The following is a 17,017-nucleotide window of genomic DNA, read 5'->3' as shown; positions in this document are numbered from 1 at the left end:
ACTTAGTGAAACTAAATAATTAGCATCAACTAAGTATTGTATTTATGATACTCATAATATTTACATTAAATATTTGAATTTAATGTAGTATTACATTCAATTCAAATATTTAATGTAATACTAATACTACATTAATGTATTGATGATAACCTATATATTTAGCATCAAACTAAATAGTTAGCTTGCTATGTAAAAATTAATTTTTCACATCAAATTCAGTATTTAGCTTCCTAGCTAATGTTCAGTTAGCAAACTAACTAAACTAATGTTTAGCTAACAATGCTGTTTTTCTTATTAACAGCATAATCAACAAATGTCAGACACAAAACCGGCACCAGCTGCAAAAACATCAAAAACAGGAACAGGCGAGATTTTACATACAGAAACAAACCAGCAACTAAAATGTCATAAAAATGAAAACCTGGGGTTTTACAGGACTTTCAGTTTGTTTATCATATGATACAGATCTTGTTTTTTGACCATATATTTTATGGATAAGAAGAAGTGGAAAAGTTCCTCGTGAAAAGTGGGGAAAGAAATAGTTTTGGGTTTTTTAAAAAAAAAAGACATTTTTACATTCAGTCATCGCTCATGTCTCTTTTCTTTCCTCAAGGTCCCTAAAATAATTTCATTCTTAGAAAATTCAAGTAATTTTGGATTTTTATAGAAAGGCCATAGAGGTAATGAAATCGTCCCGCAAAACTTTTTAATAAACACATTCATAAAAAAAAATATTCTGTCAACTCAAAACCTCTGAAACACAATAAAAGGAACTTTCTTAGCTTTTGGAAAATCTTAATAATTAGTTCACATTTTTGAATATAATTTGAGAAGAAATGTGAGAAATAATTTGGATTTGGGACAAAAGGAATTTCTTAATTTTAGGATTTTCTTCAGCCTTTCAGAGGGAAAAGGCAGGAAGTTCCCACCACTGATGACACCTGGATCCTGCAGGGAATCAGCTGACTCACAGCTACGTTTACCAAGAAGGTTCAGACCCGGTGCTGGGAAACCGGACCAGAACCAGACCTGGTTAATGTGAGGGGGTCGTCTTCTCCACGGCCCGGAGCCGGTTGGGCTCCAGGATCCCGGGAGGAAAAGTTCAGGTTGTCAGTAAATAAGATTCCTGGGAGGTTTTTTGTTTCCTTCAGACTGGGCTCAACATGTTGCTCCTTTTCAGCGCCTATTAAACATGAAACGCACCAGAACCTGCAGAACCAGAACCATCTGCTTATTTAGGCTCAGAGGGAAAAGTTGAAGTTACTTCAGCATATTTTCACTTAAGTAAGTAAAAATGAAAAGTCGTCCAAGAAATGACTCAAGTACAAGTAAAAAGGTCAGGGTAATAAAAAATACTCCTAAAAGTTTTTTTTTTTTTTTTTTTTAAAAGCTACTCAAGTAAATGTAATTGAGTAAATGTAACTAGTTACTACCCAACTACTTGTACCCCAGACTTTACAGTGCAGTGCTGAGGGAAAGTATTGACCCCCTTCAAAGCTCTTAAAGTGGAAATAAATTCACATTTTACATGTTTTTGAACTTTTATTTCAGTTCTAAAAACACCGAGCAATAAGTTTGGCAATAAGTTCATGTTTGTTGGTGAAAATGAGCCGTTTCAAAAACGTCCAGGATGTAATGTCACAGATCAGCAGTCGCCGCCCGTTACCTAGCAACCCCAGTGGAACTCCCTTTCCGATCAGTTTCGTTCAATAAAAAAACTTATGAAAACTTCAGAAACTTTAACAGAAACTGTGTTTCTGTGTCTGGTGAAGTTTTGGTTAAAACATGTTTGTTTCTCATTCAGTGGGTAGAAAATCCAGACATTTTACTCAGATAAGAATAATTTCTTGGATGGTTACTTTGTACCAGAGTACAAATATGTTGAAGTGTTACTGTAGTTGAGTAGTTTGGGATACTTTACCCACCTCTGTATTTATTTCTGTACTAGTTTTTTTCAGTATGGTGGGGTTTTTTTGTCTTCTTTTAGACTTTTGTATGGAAGTTTAAAAAATGACAAATATTCCTTTATTTAATCAGGTAAACCCCGTTGAGATCTAGATCTCATTTTCAAGAGGGACCTGAGCAAATATTTGCAATACATAGCAACCTGGTTACAAGATAACAGGTTGCTATGTATTGCAAATTTTTGCTCAGGTCTAGATCTAGATCTCATTTTCAAGAGGGACCTGAACAAAAAACCTGTTTAAAAAAAAAAAAAACTCTGTTAGCTGAAAAGTTTTGCACATGTTCCTCCAGAGCCTGGAGGGCCACATAAAAAGCAGTTGTGGACCAGCTTTGGTCCGTGGGCCCCGAGTTTGACACGTTGTAATTAATCCAGGTTTTCTGTTTCCTGGTTTATTTAAACATTTTCTCCCAGAGCTGCAATTCTTCTCATTATTGCTTGTTGTAAATCCAGAAGGTGATTCATCTGGTTCTGGTTTTTTACCATCTTGTTCTGATTTTTATCTCTGAACATTTTGTTCCGGGTTCCTGCTGGTTCTGTTCTGACGTGTTCTTTTCGTCATGCGTGTTCATCGTGTGGTTTTATTTGACACGGTGATCCATCCTCAGCAGCATTACTCATCTCTGACCACAGGTTCTGACTAATCATGCTTTCAGTTTTGTTTTCTGCAGCGCCACCTGGTGGTTCGGCCTTTTAACTGCTTCTGAGCGCACTCAGTAAGAAGCACAAGCAGCAGATTAAACAAAAACAGGATTTATTTGTGTCAGAAACAAGAAACAGCAGCAGTTTAAAGCTGCAACACAGAAAACAGGGAGGGAACAGAGGGGATTGTGGGTAATAAGTGATCTGTTAACACACAACTACTTCCTGTTTGAACAGGAAGTCAGCGGAGAGGCTCATGGGAAGCTGTCGTCGTCATCTTCAGCCATTTCTTTGGCGAACTCCAGATCCTGCTGCTCCCGTTCCCGACGCTCCTGAACGCACCACAGACCGAAACAGAGACAGATTAACGATTATAATTTAAATAAATCGTTTATATAAAGACTTTAATTGTTGATGTTTAAATATTTTATTTTATTCATGTTCTAAAAATAAATTAAAACAATTAGATCTGGTTTTAGTTTTTCTGATAAACGCCGTTTCTGTTCATGGTGCTTTTTTTAACTGTCTAAACAGTTAAAGGATATTTAGGGTTTTATCTTTATGTTTTTGTTCAAATTTTTTGACATTTTTATGCAAATTTTGTTTAGTTCTGCATTGTTTTGCTGAATACTGTTTAGGCAATAATTCAATGTTGCCTAAACAGTTGAATCATTGGTGCAGCTTTTTGTTACAAAACCGCGTTTTGGTATTAAATATTGTGAAAACGATAAAAGTAAGAATAAAAACTATTACTTCTTTTTTTTATTACTTTTGCCTTTAAATATGACAACAGAAGTTGAAAATGTCTGGAACTGGGAGTGAAGCTGCGTTACCTCTGCTGACTCCAGGTCCTTGTTGTACGCTTTAGGAGGAAACCTCATGGCCTGCAGGGGGAGACAGAGAGTCAGAACCTGCAGCTGATCAGTTTCCTCAGATTAGCTTCAGCCAGGAGGAACCTCTGGATTACCTTCACAGACATGTTGTGGATGTCGAGGCAGAAGGAAATCCTCTGGTGGAACGCCAGCTGAGGCTCTCTGGTGCCGTAGATGTCCATCGTCTCCTTTGATTGGACGAAGCCCTTCTCATGGTTGATGCTCGCCTCGATCACGCCGTCACGGATCGCCTGCGTGAAACGGTCAAATTAAACCAGCCTCGCCTTTAAGGGGCGGTTATGTCTTCCAGGTATATTTTATACCAATACCAGGTAACTATGTCACCTTCAGTTGTTTTAAAAATGATTTTGTAATTTAATGCCTCTGTCCCTTTAAGAAGCCTCTGCTCTTTCTGAAACTCCGCCTTCATGAAGTCATGACAACATGGCTCCTCTATTAACCCTTTAACAACGTTTTTACCAGCGCTTCACTAAGAAGTAGCTCCTATAATCAGCTCAGCAGGTTTTTGCTAATTGCTGATGGCTAGTCTGAAGGAGCTGAGTGAGGGAGTTGTGGGGGAGCTGAATGGTTGCCATGGAGATGGAACATGAAATAATCAAAGCAACAATACCTCCAGGTAAGTTTCTAATGAGGGAATGACTTTATAACATGATGTAGAAAGGTACAAAAGGTTAATTTTACAGAATACCGCCCCTTTAAGAGTCATTTATATCCGGGTTACCTTGGCAACGATGAACTCTGCGTCCTCTGGACTGTCGAGCTGCAGCTTTTGAGCGATGTCAGAGAGAGAGATCCGAGAGTACGACAGGCTGATCATCCGAACGCCTGAACACACACACACACACACATACACACACACACGCGCGCGCGCACACATACACAGAGTAAAGCTCAAGCACTTTTCAAGGTGTGTTCTCAAACTTTTCCATCACACTTTGGAGATGGGAGCTTTGATTGGCTGGGAGGATAACAGACAGAATCAGATCTCTGATTGGCTGGGAGCAGCGGAGGCCTGTGATTGGCTCACCAGTCTTGATGACGTTGTGTCGCAGTCGGATGATGAGCGTGTACGTCCCGTCCGCCTGGAACTTCTCTCCAAACTGCTCCAACGCCTGGTTGAACTTGGCCAGGTTCCCGGTCCTCACAGCTGAGGAGAGACACACACATCATACACACAACCACACACATCATACATACACACAAAAGTTTTTTATTGAAAGAAACTGATTTGGAAAAATTTATTTTGCCAGATTTTGCTATTTTTTGTTAATTATATAAATTAAAATACCAAAATTTCCACTTAACTTTACATTTCGGTCCATCTGATGATGTAATTTTTAAATATCAAAAAGGTTGATAATTTGATCAATTATTGATTTGTTGAAGTAGTTCTCTTGAGTAGTTTCTGGTGACTCTGCCCTCATCTGGGAATCAATTATAGAATCTGTACTGATAATTTTTTATGAATCGTTTGGGATTGCTACATCTGTGGCTCTCAGTTCTAGACGTTTCCTTGAAGAAACTGGACAGATTTATCAGTTTTTCTCCTCTTAAAGCCAATTTCTGCATGTGTGATCTCAAATTATCATTCCAAGTTTAATATTTTAATTTTTACAACCATAAATTTACTAAATTTCTCATCTTCCATCCACTTTAGCTGGAGTTTGCATTGATTTTTTCTCTCTGCTGCTCATATTTTTACTTTTACCTGCTTAAAAAACAGCCAAAACGTTTCTACATGTTATGATCATTTATATTCCCGACAATAATTCATAAATTCCCCACTGAGGGATTCCAGCTGAACAATTCAGAACCGATTCATTCATCTTGCGAAATGTTTTTAATGCATCCGACATTCAGATTTAATGCTTTTTCTGCAACTCAGACGTTGCTTCATTCTTCCCCCACACTGATGTAACATCCCGTTTCAGAACCGGACCCTGGAGTGGAGCTGCGGTTCTGATCAGGAACTGAAACCAGAAATCCAATTCCCAGGCTCAGACGTAACATTACATCATTCTGTTAAACGCTGATTCATTCATTTACAACAGGGGAGTCAGAACCTGGTGCTGGAAGTGATGGGGAACTGAAAGCAGCGTGTGTGAGTGTGAGTGTGTGAATGTGTGTGTGTGTGTGTGTGTGTGTGTGTGTGTGTGTGTGTGTGTGTGTGTGTGTGTGTGTGTGTGTGTGTGTGTGTGTGTGTGTGTGTGTGTGTGGACACTGACCCTGGGTCAGCAGGAAGTACGGCATCAGGGAGCGTTTAAGCGACGGCTGCCTGAACTGCAGTCTGTCGGGAATTTCTCCCAGCAGCAGCTCCACCACGATCAGCAGCTTGTGGACCTGAAACAGAGACCGGCCCGTCAGAACCGGACCCAAACAGAACCAGAAACAGGGCCCAAACGTTTACCCACAGTAAAACTCAAAACACTTTTCAATCGTTTTCAGTTTTCAAATGTTTCCAACACCACAGTTGGAAGAGAAAAACAAATTAAATAAAATCTGACAGTTTCTATTCACTATTATATGATATTATTTATTATTCTTATTAAGAATATCTTTGGATTTATATTCCACATTCTGGCTAAACTAAAATGTAAGAAAATGTTATGTTTTGAAATGTCTCTCACTCACCTTGTACTCCCTTCAACAAAACATTAATATAAAAACTATAAAAATTTCAATGTCTAACATATGAAATATAATTACACAGATCAATAAGTAATCAAACCATTAGGAATAAAAAATATTCATTACATTGAAACAATTTAAACTAATCATGTTAAGATAAATGACTTTCCTACTTAAATTATATGTTCAAACACAAAAATACAAAGAAAGTTACAAAAAGTATATTTTAAAAATGTCCTAGTTAAGTTTTCTGGCATTTAGCAATTAGAAATAATGATTTATTGAATTTAAAAAAAGGTCAAATTCTGCAGATTTTTTATTCAGCCACCTGTGATTACTTTATACAATATTAGAAATAACATTTAAAAATTGTTGACAATTATTTCAAAAATCGGTTAATCATGATTAATGATCATTTTGGAATTCAAACTAAACTAAGAAAAGTTTAGTCTGATTTAACTTCAGACCATGAGAACAAAATATGCCTCTCTTTCTACTTGGTTTATGAAAATATCTGTGAAGGTTTTTGAAATTTAGGCTTTTTTAAATCAAACTTTAGTTTGAATGGTGCAGTTTGAATATCAAACAGTCTCCACACCTTGAAAACACCTGATTAAAATTCTGACTATTTTAAAGCCAAAACAAACACTGAGCATCCATCATGACTCAACAGCTCCCCCTGCCGGTCAAACAAGGGAAACACAGCTTTGCTTCTCTGATTAGGGAATTTAAATTAAGTTTTTATCGACCAGACCGATCTCTGGAGGTTCTGATTGCTTCAGTGTTTGTTGGTGTGTGTGTGTGTGTGTGTGTGTGTTCGTACGGTCTGCTTGAAGCCCACTGCAGTGTGTTGTGGAGCTTTCCTCAGAGCGTTGGTCAGAGTCCTGCGGGCCTCTGAGTATTCCAGCTGGATGGCTTTGATCCGACCTGCAGGGGTCACATGACACACAGGTGAGCCCTCCGCAGCCCCCCCCCGTCCTCACCCCCCTGTCGGTGTGTGTCCCACCTGTGTAGTAGAGGTAACGCGCCCACTCGTTGTTGTTGGCGAGCTCGGGGAACACGGACTTGGACACGAGCTTCTCGGCCTGGTCGTACAGGTTGAAGTGCAGGTAGTTCCTCAGCAGCAGGTTGAGCAGCGTCGCCTGGCCGTCGGCGTCGTGCCGCAGCGTTGCCGTGCGCAACCGGGTGTGCAGAAAGCTGGGATTACAGAGGCACAAAGTCACATGTAAAATGTTCTAATCCCACCTTAAATTAAATTTATATGAAAGAGGATTATAGCCACCGGAAAACAAGATCTGACTTTTTCTCAAAATTCTAACTTTAATTGCTGAATTCTGACTTTTCTCATAATTCTCAGAATTATCATTTTATAATGTCAGAACTGACTTTTTTCAAAGAATTTTGACCTTTTTTCTCAATTATAATTTCAGAATTCTGACTTTAATCTCAAAATCTGAATCTCAGATTTCTGACTTTTTTTTTTTTTTTAGAATTTTAATCTCAGGTTGTTTTTATCTGTTAAGGTTGTGAAGCATGACAACCTTAACAGGACAGAAGAGTAACTTTAAAAGTTCAAACCCAGAGGAAACGTCTCCTCATCTCTAGTTCTGGTTCTGTAGTTTAGACGCTGAAAACTGTTTAAAGAGTTTATGATTACTGCTGGTGTTTACATGTTATTTAGATTTAAAACTGTTTATTCACACCAACTCCTGATTCAAACTGATACGAAGGAACTTTAATGTCCCAAACCAGGTGGTCCGGACTGCAACTGGGCTGGACTACAGTAAGTGTGTGTGGTGTGGGTGTATGTGTGTGTGTGTACCTGCGGATGGTGTCGAGCTGGTTCAGGAACTCGTACACTCGGGCGTGATAATAGTAACATTTGGCTACGACCAGATCCAGAGCTCTGCGGTTCTTGGAGCTCACCTTCTGCATCAGTTCATCAGAAACCTTCTGGGCCTGAAACCAGAACAGCAGCGGTCAAGGTCACAGGGGTCACAGAGGTCACAGAGGGTCAGAGGCACCACCAGGTTCTGCATAGGCTGGGGCACAGCTAAAAAAAAAAAAAATTTTTTTTCCATACCAGATCCGATTTCCAATTTTAGTTTTTGTTTTTTCCTTTCTTTCTTTTCTAAAATAAAAATTACAAACAACAGAAAATATTTTCAAAAAGTCGCTTTTAATTAAAATCAACCTTCTGTAAGCTGGACGACAGAGTTCTGGGGCCACGTAATTAGGATTTTTGTGAAATTACAAAAATGTTGTCATGTTATTAGCAGAATAAATATGCAATTTTACCAGAATAAACTCTTAAAATTACAAGACAAAAATCGTTTTAAGAAGAAAAAAGCTTGAATAATAAATTTATTGTATTTCTGTGTTTGAGTTCTCATAAAATTACTACTGGAAATGTTAAGAATTTATTCTCTAATTATTTTGACTTTATTGACACATGACTTTATTCTTGTAAAATCATGATATTGTTGTTGTTCCAATAATGTAAAAAAAATTACATTAAATCTTCAAAAGCAATTAGATTAGTCAATAAAATCAATTTATTGTCAAACTCTAATAAAAACAAGCATAATTTTCAGACATTTCTTTTTAAAATCTGACGCAGCACCGAGCCCAGAATCAATAATCTATTCATGATTTAGAGGTCTGGTCCAGTAGCAGTGTGTGTTCCTCACCTCGGTGTACCTCTTGCTGTTGGTCAGGTGGACGACCAGCAGCAGCTGCAGGTACGCCTCCACCTCCGGCAGCAGAGGAGCCGACGCTGCTTTCCCCGTCCGCGGGCGGAACTGGATGTCTCCGTCGCCCGTCTCCATGGGCTGAGACACAGACAGAGGACGGCTCAGTGAAAACACCAGCTGCTGGGTGAGCAGGAATCCAGACGTAAACGGATCAGAGCGGCTCACCTCCTCCAGGAAGCCCAGCAGGAAGTCTCTGGTGGAGGTGTTGCTGGTGAAGAAGCCGGTGAGCGCTTTCTGGAGGACGACGGTATTGAGGCGGCGGCTGGTGGACGGCAGCGCGCGCAGGGCCCTCAGGACGAAGCGCGGCTCCTTCCCCGACACGGCCTTCTCGATCTGCTTCACATGCTCCTTGATGTCTGAGGAGGAGGAGAGGATGAAGATAGTGGAGGAGCTCAGATCACTGACAGCTTCACAAACATCTAACTCTGAACACAAGTCCAGTCAACGCAGATTTCTAGAGCCGAACAAGTCAGAGACTCGTTAAGACGTGAAATAAAAAAGTAAATAAAAAGATAAAAGGTGTAAAATTGCTTTTGATTGATTCTCAATCAAAAGCAAAAAGATTTAAAATCCACAAGTATTAAGGTTACTGAAGAGAATTGGAGTCGCTGAAAAATATAAAAAAATTATTCTGACTTTTCTCTCAGAATTCTCCCTTTAAGCTTCTGAGATCAAAATTCTGAGTTTATGTCAAAACTGTAAGAAAAAAACGGACAAAAGTCCAAGTAAAATTAAGACCGATTTAATTTCTAGTCGTGAAACTTATAACATCGTATCAGTTCCACACTAAAAGATTTTTGGTTTTAATTACAAGAATAAAGTCCTAAAATTACAATAATAAAGTTACGAAACTAGAGACATTCAATTACGAGAATAAAGTCATAATATTAAAGGAAAAAAGTCTTAAAATTACGAGAATAAAGTCATAATATTAGAGGAATAAAGTCTTAAAATTACGAGAATAAATTCCCAATGAGAATTATGTTTTGTTTTTTTAAATCAACCCCAGTTGAGTCAAAAACTGCACCGGGCCCAGGACGCAGCCTTGAGACACTCCAGAGGAACATGGATCTGTAGCTTAGGACAAATCTCCTAACTGAACTGGAACACTGCGTCTGGTTCGGTAAGATCCAAACCATGAAGGGTCCGGTTCTGTGATCCCTTCACACGTCTTTCCAGAACTTTGCAGCAGGAACATCGTGGATTTCACCTAAAAGTTGCATTTTAATCCTTGATCACTGAATCCTTCAGGATCTGAAGACAAACGAACCACATAAATGGACTTAAACTGGTCCATTCTGGAGTGACCGGTCCCAGCAGAACCGTAAACGGTTCTACAGGAGATGTGATACCTTGATCAACAATGATTCAGCAGCAGAAGCAACATTAGCATCCTAAACTGTCCTGAGGCCAAAACACTGAAATGGTTCTTTTCTGCTGTCTCACCGTTTACTATTTATACTCCAAAGTTGTTTGGGTCAGGCCACGAACTAGATCCGTTAAACGTAAAATAAACAACATAAAAACAGACTTTTGGAGGTTCTTACGTCCCCTTCTGCCGTTTTACGGCATCTAGCAGTAGTTGGTTTTATGCTAACAGGCTAGAGCTAACAAGTCCAGTAAAGTGTCCAGAACCACAGTGACTTCAGTACCGGACAGGTTCCCCCGGTTCTACCCGAACATCAGACCCAGGATTACCCTCCAGTGTGAGGCTGTCCTGCTCCTTGGGCAGCTTGACCGCGTTTGTCGTCTCCTCCTCCGGCATCTCCACGTCCTGCGGCTCCGCGGCCTCCATCGCGGGCTTCACCTCCTTCGGCTCTTTGGGTTCCTTGTTAGACTTGTCCCGGTCCCGACCGCCCGCCTTGTCTCTCCGCTTGGCCGCTGTCTCCTTCATACTGTGTTTGGGCCGAACTGTGCGGTTCCGAGGGGTTCGATGTTGGGAGCAGCTGAAGCTGATCCTCACAATGACTGGACAGTATTCACTCTGCAGACCAGAGCAGTTGATGGTGGAGAGAAAACAGCAGGCAGAGGCAGTCGATCCCAGATGACTCGATCCTGCTTCGCTCAGTCACAATCAACAGAGCCGGTAAAAATAAATAAAGTTGATGCTTTTTCTTTGAATAAATAATATATATTTTGATTAATAAGCTAATTTGTACTTGTATTTATTTTTATTCACAAGTGCAGATTAGAAACAAACAAACCAAATTTTACATATTAGAAAAAAAGAATGATTAATTATCTAATTATTATTAGATATTTATTATTGGTAAATCTCACCTTTAATGACAGGTCTCTATATAAGGAATACAATAAGATTAATAAGTATTTAACTATTTATCATACATCAAATTCTTTTTAAATGTTCTCTATTTTTAGAAATCATTATCCTAAATAACAGAATATTATTAATAATAATGATAACCACATTTTAAATAGATTTTTTAAGTTTTCATAATTAATACAAAATTAATTACATTCTGTCACAATAAAAAAAACAATCTCAATAAAAGCAAGAACTAAAAAGTGTATCTAAAGTTAAAAAATGTAAAAAGTTCTTCAGTATATGAACATAAAACTAAATTTAAAATTATTCCGAAGAAACAAATGGAAAAACAATGCTTTCAGCAGCCTATGGTCTGGTTTCTGTAACTCTGAACTGATCTGTTTCACTCATATTTACCAGTTTTAGTCATTTGTACAACACAAACACTCATTCTGGATGGATTAAACTTCGAAATCCTTTCAAATCATTTGAACATAGACACAAAGAACCCAACCTGCACTGACTTCACAGGATTTATTTGACATTTTTAGCACATAAATTTGGTGAACAGATGCAGACAGAGTCAGGAGGCTGTGAACCCTGAGGTGGGAGGCAGTTACCATGGAAACAGCACGTAAACAGTTCACAGGTTGAGCTCTGAAAGGATGATGTGTGCAAGGAAAAACTTTCAGAGTTGTAGGTTTGTTGTCATCGTCATTAACATCCTTGGAAAAGTCCATCTGGTTCTGTGGGAGTTCTTTAAAAACATCCAATAAACAGAACTTCTAGGGATTAACTACTGGTAAGTCTTTGACCTTTGACCCGTAGTTTTATGGTTCTGAAAGGTTCTGCAGGAGTCATGGCTTGATTGTACTTGGCTACATTCCCACAGCGGGTCTTGATGCTCATTTTCAAAATTTTTTTCCCCCCTAAAATCCTTTTTTTTTTTTGCGTGGTCATTCACGCTACTAATTAAATGAGATCGCAATCAAACTTCTGGTGAACGGAAAACTTCTGGAAGTGGAACGCATCTGATGTCTGATAGTTTTTTCTGTGAAAAGATCAGATTTAAACCGTTCAGACGGTCGTGAAAAATGCGGACATAGCATTTGCCTGCTCTGTGAACGTAGCTTTTGGATCAGAAACAATCATTTTAAATCAGGTTTCAAGCTGCAGTATGTAACTTTTATAAATCTTTCTTTACATATTTGTTGAAACTGTCTTTAAGTTGTGACTGTATATGAGAGATAATCTGTGAAAAAATTAGAGCTCTTCTTGCTTCTCCCAGTGCTAACTAGAAGCAACCAATCAGAGCCAGGAGGCGGGTCTTAGTGATGTCAATCACCTCTCAACTTTTCCCCTTTGCTCTCCGCTAGCGTGAATACTAAAGCTAGTTAGCATGGCCACAGATGACAACGAATAAACGGTTTTCTTGTAGCAGTAAGTTTTTTCTTCTCTGTAAGCACATGAGGTTGATTGACAGCGCTAAGACCCTCCTCTTCGCTCTGATTGGTTGTTTTTGGACGGGAGCGGTTCATTTCTTCCGAAGTCAATAGACATGGATCTTTTCACAAATTATCTGTCTCATAACAAACAGTCAAGTCATGGTGACAGTTTTAACAAATATTCTTTTTGAAAGTTACAAACTGCAGCTTTAGTTTCCTTTGAGGTGGTTTGCTGAGCGTTCTTGGGGTCATCCGGGGTCATCAGGGTCATTGGGGTCTGAACGGGTCCCGGCTCTCCAGGAACTTCAGGTACTCCATGTGTCGTCGGGCTACCACCTTGTTATGACGGATGTAGTGGATCAGGTAGGAAAGGAGCATGATGAACCAGAGGAACATAGTGATCAACGTCAGGAAGTCGGTGGTTCTCCTCACGGACTGACACAGATCCCAGTCCTGCACCAGTAAGACCAGTGGAAGCCCAGTAGCTCCTGAAACACACACGGTTACAACCAGAAGCAGGTTCTGAGGTTTTGAACATGAGGAACCAGGCGGACTCAACATACCGAGGTTCGGAAGGTCCGATGTCTGACAGATGACTTTCTCCAGAGAGGAATTGTCCATGTCCAGCTGAGGTATGGACACCTGGACAGAGACAGGAAGTCATCGACCTGTCCCTCACTGCAGAAACAATTAAACTTAACAAGTATTTTAGTAAATGTCTCGCTTGAAATAATAATTTTAAAAAAAACAGCAAATATAAGAACTTATTTTAAGTCAATAATTTTTTACTTTTGATTTTTTTTAAAGTATTTATTCCTTTGGCAGATTAATTCACTTTTAACAAGCTATTTTATCCATGTTATAAGTGAATTAATCTGCCAATAGAATAAGTATTTAAGGAATTATTAACTTAAAATAAGTTCATATGTCTTGCTGAAAAGTTACTTGCAACTTAGTTTAGTTTTATTTCAAGTGAACTCAGAAACTGGACCAGAAATACTTGGTAAGGTTTTGTGTTTTTGCAGTGTGTCTGGTACCAACACCGCCCTGAGGCCCACCTGCATGCTGCAGTCACAGTGCCACGGGTTCTGGCTCAGGTTGGCTTGGACCTGCAGTCCACCCAGAACTGCCGGGTCCAACGTGGTGAGCCGGTTGGAGGAGAGGTCCAGGAACCGGAGAGACGACGCCAGGCCGGAGAAACACCCGGGTTCAAGAGAGGAGAGCTGCGACAGGAAACAGGAAGTGGATGTCTCTGGGTTTTACACCTATCCATGATACTTGGCTAAACACAACAAAGTCTTTAAAAGAAAATTCTTATTTTATAAACATTTTATAGATCAACAAAAGGCCAAAGAAGTTAAATAACTGTAAAAAATGTTTAAATAAGGCTAATGTCATACTAATGCAGGTTTCATCACAATGTTATTTCACAAATTTATTGTTGCGTGGGTAAAAGAGAAAGAATTGACAATAATATTAGTTTTATGTTTTTGATTGGAGAGAAAAAGCTCATTTTGGCCGGACCTGGTTGTGGGAGAGGTCGAGTTCATCCAGTAGGAAAAGGTCCGAGAAGCAGAACGGCGGCAGAGAGCTGAGCCGGTTCTTATTCAGAAACAGGCGGGTTGTGTGGTTGGACAGACCGGCAGGAATCTGGGGAGACAAACACACCTGAGCATTTATCATATCGTTTATCCTTTATTGTAAAAAAATCTATTATCACAATAAAAATTATGATTTATTGTTGTCAACACAAATTTCAGTTATTGGTGGCAAATAAAGAATCAAAACTGTCAGTGTGATGTTATGTTTTATTATTTTCTCCACTGTTTGTTCCACAATAAATATAATTAAATTCAAAAATATGATTAAATTAAGTTGGATTGTGCAAAGCGTGATTACTTGAAAATCCCACTTATCGTATCGTTTATTAGTTATTATAAAATGATAAGAAATTTGAGTTATTATTGTTATGACAAATTTCTGTTATTAATAGTAAATTAAAAATCAAAACAGACAGTTTTATTGGAAATGTTATTTTTTCTATTTTCTCCACTGTTTGTTCCATTGGAGCCTTAATAAATACAGAGATATTTTACTGCTTCAACATATTTTTAGTCGAGTAAAAGTAAAAAGTAGCCGCCTAAAAAATTACTCAATAAAAGTAAAAAAGTATTTGGTTAAAGTATTTTGGTTAATATATATACTAAATCAGGGTGACTAAATCAGCCAAAAGAAAAATCTTTCCAAATCAATTTCTTTTAATATAAAAAATATATAAAATATATACTCCAGCGTAGTAAAAATATGTCTAAAAGTAAATTTTTACCAAAAAAATACTCAAGTAAATGTAACTGAGTAAATGTAGTTATTGTTCCCAACTCTGAATAAATACCAAATGTGAAAATATGATTAAATGCAGTTACTGTGCAGTTTAGCAAAATAAATCACAGTTTTTAAGTAAGTAAGTTTCAAATAGGAATGTTTTTTCAAGAACAATATTTATGTTTGTTGCATTAGACATCATATAGTTACCTAAAAAACTGTTTTATTAATTTTTTTTTATTGTCATCACAATAATAAAAGATCAGTTTGATCAATCTGACATCTCAAAAACTCAACCACAGAATCTACTGGTTAAACTGGAACCAGCAGACGGACCTGGGTCAGTCGGAGTCCGCTGCAGCGAACCATCAGTCCTCCGTCCGGCGCCTCCTTCTGCTGACAGGCATTGATGGAAGACACTCGGTTCCCCCGGCGCCACAGCGCCACCCCCTGGAGGGATGATGAATGGCTCAAAAGGAGGAGGATAAGGAGCGTCAGACAGCGGGACATGACGTAAAATGACGCGATTCTTTGACTTCCCCGAGCCACAGAATTGATGATCATTTATCACTGATTACGTCTGCCTGTTGCATATGACGTCACAGCAACGAGACAGGAAATTAAACAGAGAAGAAGAGGAGGAAGAACGACAGGACAAAGGGATAAAGGTGGAAAGATGGAGATGAGAAACGGATTAATGATGGGAAAATCTGCTTAATCCTCCTGCTGGGATTAAAGGTCAAAGGTTTACTGCTTCAAGGAAGAAAAGAAAATATGAACATAAAGTAGATATTTTTCATTTAAAGCACAATTTGCCTGTTTATTGCCTGATTGTATACACAAAACACTTTAAACTGGGTTTCTTTCATCTTATCAGGTTGTTTATTATTATGCTTATTATGAAAATTGACAGGAAAAACAGATCATGAACTATATTAAAGGTTGGTCATAATTCATTAAGTTTTTAGATAAAACAAACACATTCGCTAATGTCTTAAAGCATTTTAAACAATAAACATTTTAAGTAAAAAACGAAAACAAACAAATAGACAAACAAAAGAGAGATTGTTCATACTCACAGCCGTTACATCGGAGGACGGAGCTGAGTGAGTACAGCAGCAGCAGACGGAGATTTGACACACAAATAAATAAATAAATAAATAAATAAATAAATAAATAAACCAACAAACAAATAAATTCATACACGGAATTCTTCAAACATGATAAAATGCACCACTTACAGTAGAAAATTATTTAAATAAAATATCAAAACTTTAATTAAATGACGGAAGCTGCGGAGTTAAGGTAATGTTGCCCTCTGGCGGTCAGAGGGCAACATTACAGCACGAACCAGAATATCAGATGAAACAATAAATACAGAAACAATATAAGTTATGTTCATTTTTGTCTTATTCTTTTGCGGAAATAAATTTTACCTTAATAAATACAAATATTTAGCTTTGCAGATGACGTCATTGTTTATTTTTCCTTTAAAGGTTTTGGCTGAAGCAGGAGTTGGATTGGTTAAAGAATCGTTCAGTTACTGATTTTTATTTGGGTGGCGCAAATCTGTAAATGTTAACATTAATAACACATTTAATTTAAAATGATACTGGTTATATTCTGCATTAGAATAAAAAGCGCCTGAATAATAACTGGGAAAGTAAATAAAGAAAATACATAAAACAAAATAAAATAAGTAAAACTCACAACACCCTTTATTAGTATATCAGGTAAAAGACTCTTAAAATCCCACACAGTAGCAGTAATGTGTTGTCAAAGTTAAATTTTTACGTATTTAATACTTTTACAGGAAAAAGGAAAATAATATTGACACAAAAATATAAAAACAAACTTGTGACCAAGATAAAAATGTAAAATAAATATCAGATAACAAATACTTAAAACGAAGTATTTATTTACTTACTTATTTCTAAGAAATGCTGTGTAAAAGTTTTTGTGTAGTAAATGCAGGATGTTTACAGGGAAAAGAAAATAATAATTTTCACTAAAATTCAGATATGACACAAAAAAATACAGAAACAGGTTTCTGACCAAAACAAAAACATAAATAAATAAACAGCAGATTAATGATCGATCCGTTT

The 17,017-nt window shown here is 37.9% G+C and overlaps 2 protein-coding genes across 2 annotated transcripts; both read right to left on the bottom strand.

The window, feature by feature from the left end:
• Window positions 1-2,700: 2,700 nt before the first annotated feature.
• Window positions 2,701-10,894, bottom strand: psmd3 (proteasome 26S subunit, non-ATPase 3). The gene is made up of 12 exons (XM_028042214.1): window positions 10,578-10,894; window positions 9,045-9,235; window positions 8,817-8,957; window positions 7,949-8,085; window positions 7,133-7,323; window positions 6,950-7,053; window positions 5,724-5,838; window positions 4,526-4,645; window positions 4,220-4,323; window positions 3,573-3,728; window positions 3,439-3,489; window positions 2,701-2,937 (listed from the first exon to the last, which is right to left on the bottom strand). Exons 1-12 carry the CDS (start codon window positions 10,771-10,773, stop codon window positions 2,860-2,862), a joined length of 1,584 nt encoding a protein of 527 aa, XP_027898015.1. The 5' UTR covers window positions 10,774-10,894; the 3' UTR covers window positions 2,701-2,859.
• Window positions 10,895-12,437: 1,543 nt separating this feature from the next.
• LOC114159937 (leucine-rich repeat-containing protein 3-like) lies at window positions 12,438-15,476 on the bottom strand. Its single transcript, XM_028042215.1, has 5 exons — window positions 15,249-15,476; window positions 14,115-14,240; window positions 13,649-13,813; window positions 13,154-13,232; window positions 12,438-13,078 (listed from the first exon to the last, which is right to left on the bottom strand). The coding sequence occupies exons 1-5, from the start codon at window positions 15,474-15,476 to the stop codon at window positions 12,858-12,860; spliced, it is 819 nt and encodes a 272-aa protein (XP_027898016.1). The 3' UTR covers window positions 12,438-12,857.
• Window positions 15,477-17,017: the final 1,541 nt, after the last annotated feature.

The sequence above is a fragment of the Xiphophorus couchianus genome, chromosome 16, assembly GCF_001444195.1.
Source record: "Xiphophorus couchianus chromosome 16, X_couchianus-1.0, whole genome shotgun sequence".
NCBI classification, from domain to species: Eukaryota; Metazoa; Chordata; class Actinopteri; order Cyprinodontiformes; family Poeciliidae; genus Xiphophorus; species Xiphophorus couchianus.
Note: the sequence above shows the minus strand (reverse complement) of the source record. Positions and strands in the feature narration are given on the sequence as shown.

Coding starts and splice junctions, on each gene's coding strand:
- psmd3 (XM_028042214.1), bottom strand. CDS start 10,773: ATGAAGGAGACAGCGGCCAAGCGGAGAGACAAGGCGGGCGGTCGGGAC. Junction 4,324..4,525: donor ACACAACGTCATCAAGACTG/GTGAGCCAATCA, acceptor GTGTGTGTTCAG/GCGTTCGGATGATCAGCCTG. Junction 3,729..4,219: donor CAGAGTTCATCGTTGCCAAG/GTAACCCGGATA, acceptor CGTTTCACGCAG/GCGATCCGTGACGGCGTGAT.
- LOC114159937 (XM_028042215.1), bottom strand. CDS start 15,476: ATGATCATCAATTCTGTGGCTCGGGGAAGTCAAAGAATCGCGTCATTT. Junction 13,233..13,648: donor ACTGTGACTGCAGCATGCAG/GTGGGCCTCAGG, acceptor GTCTCTGTCCAG/GTGTCCATACCTCAGCTGGA. Junction 13,079..13,153: donor ATCGGACCTTCCGAACCTCG/GTATGTTGAGTC, acceptor TGTGTGTTTCAG/GAGCTACTGGGCTTCCACTG.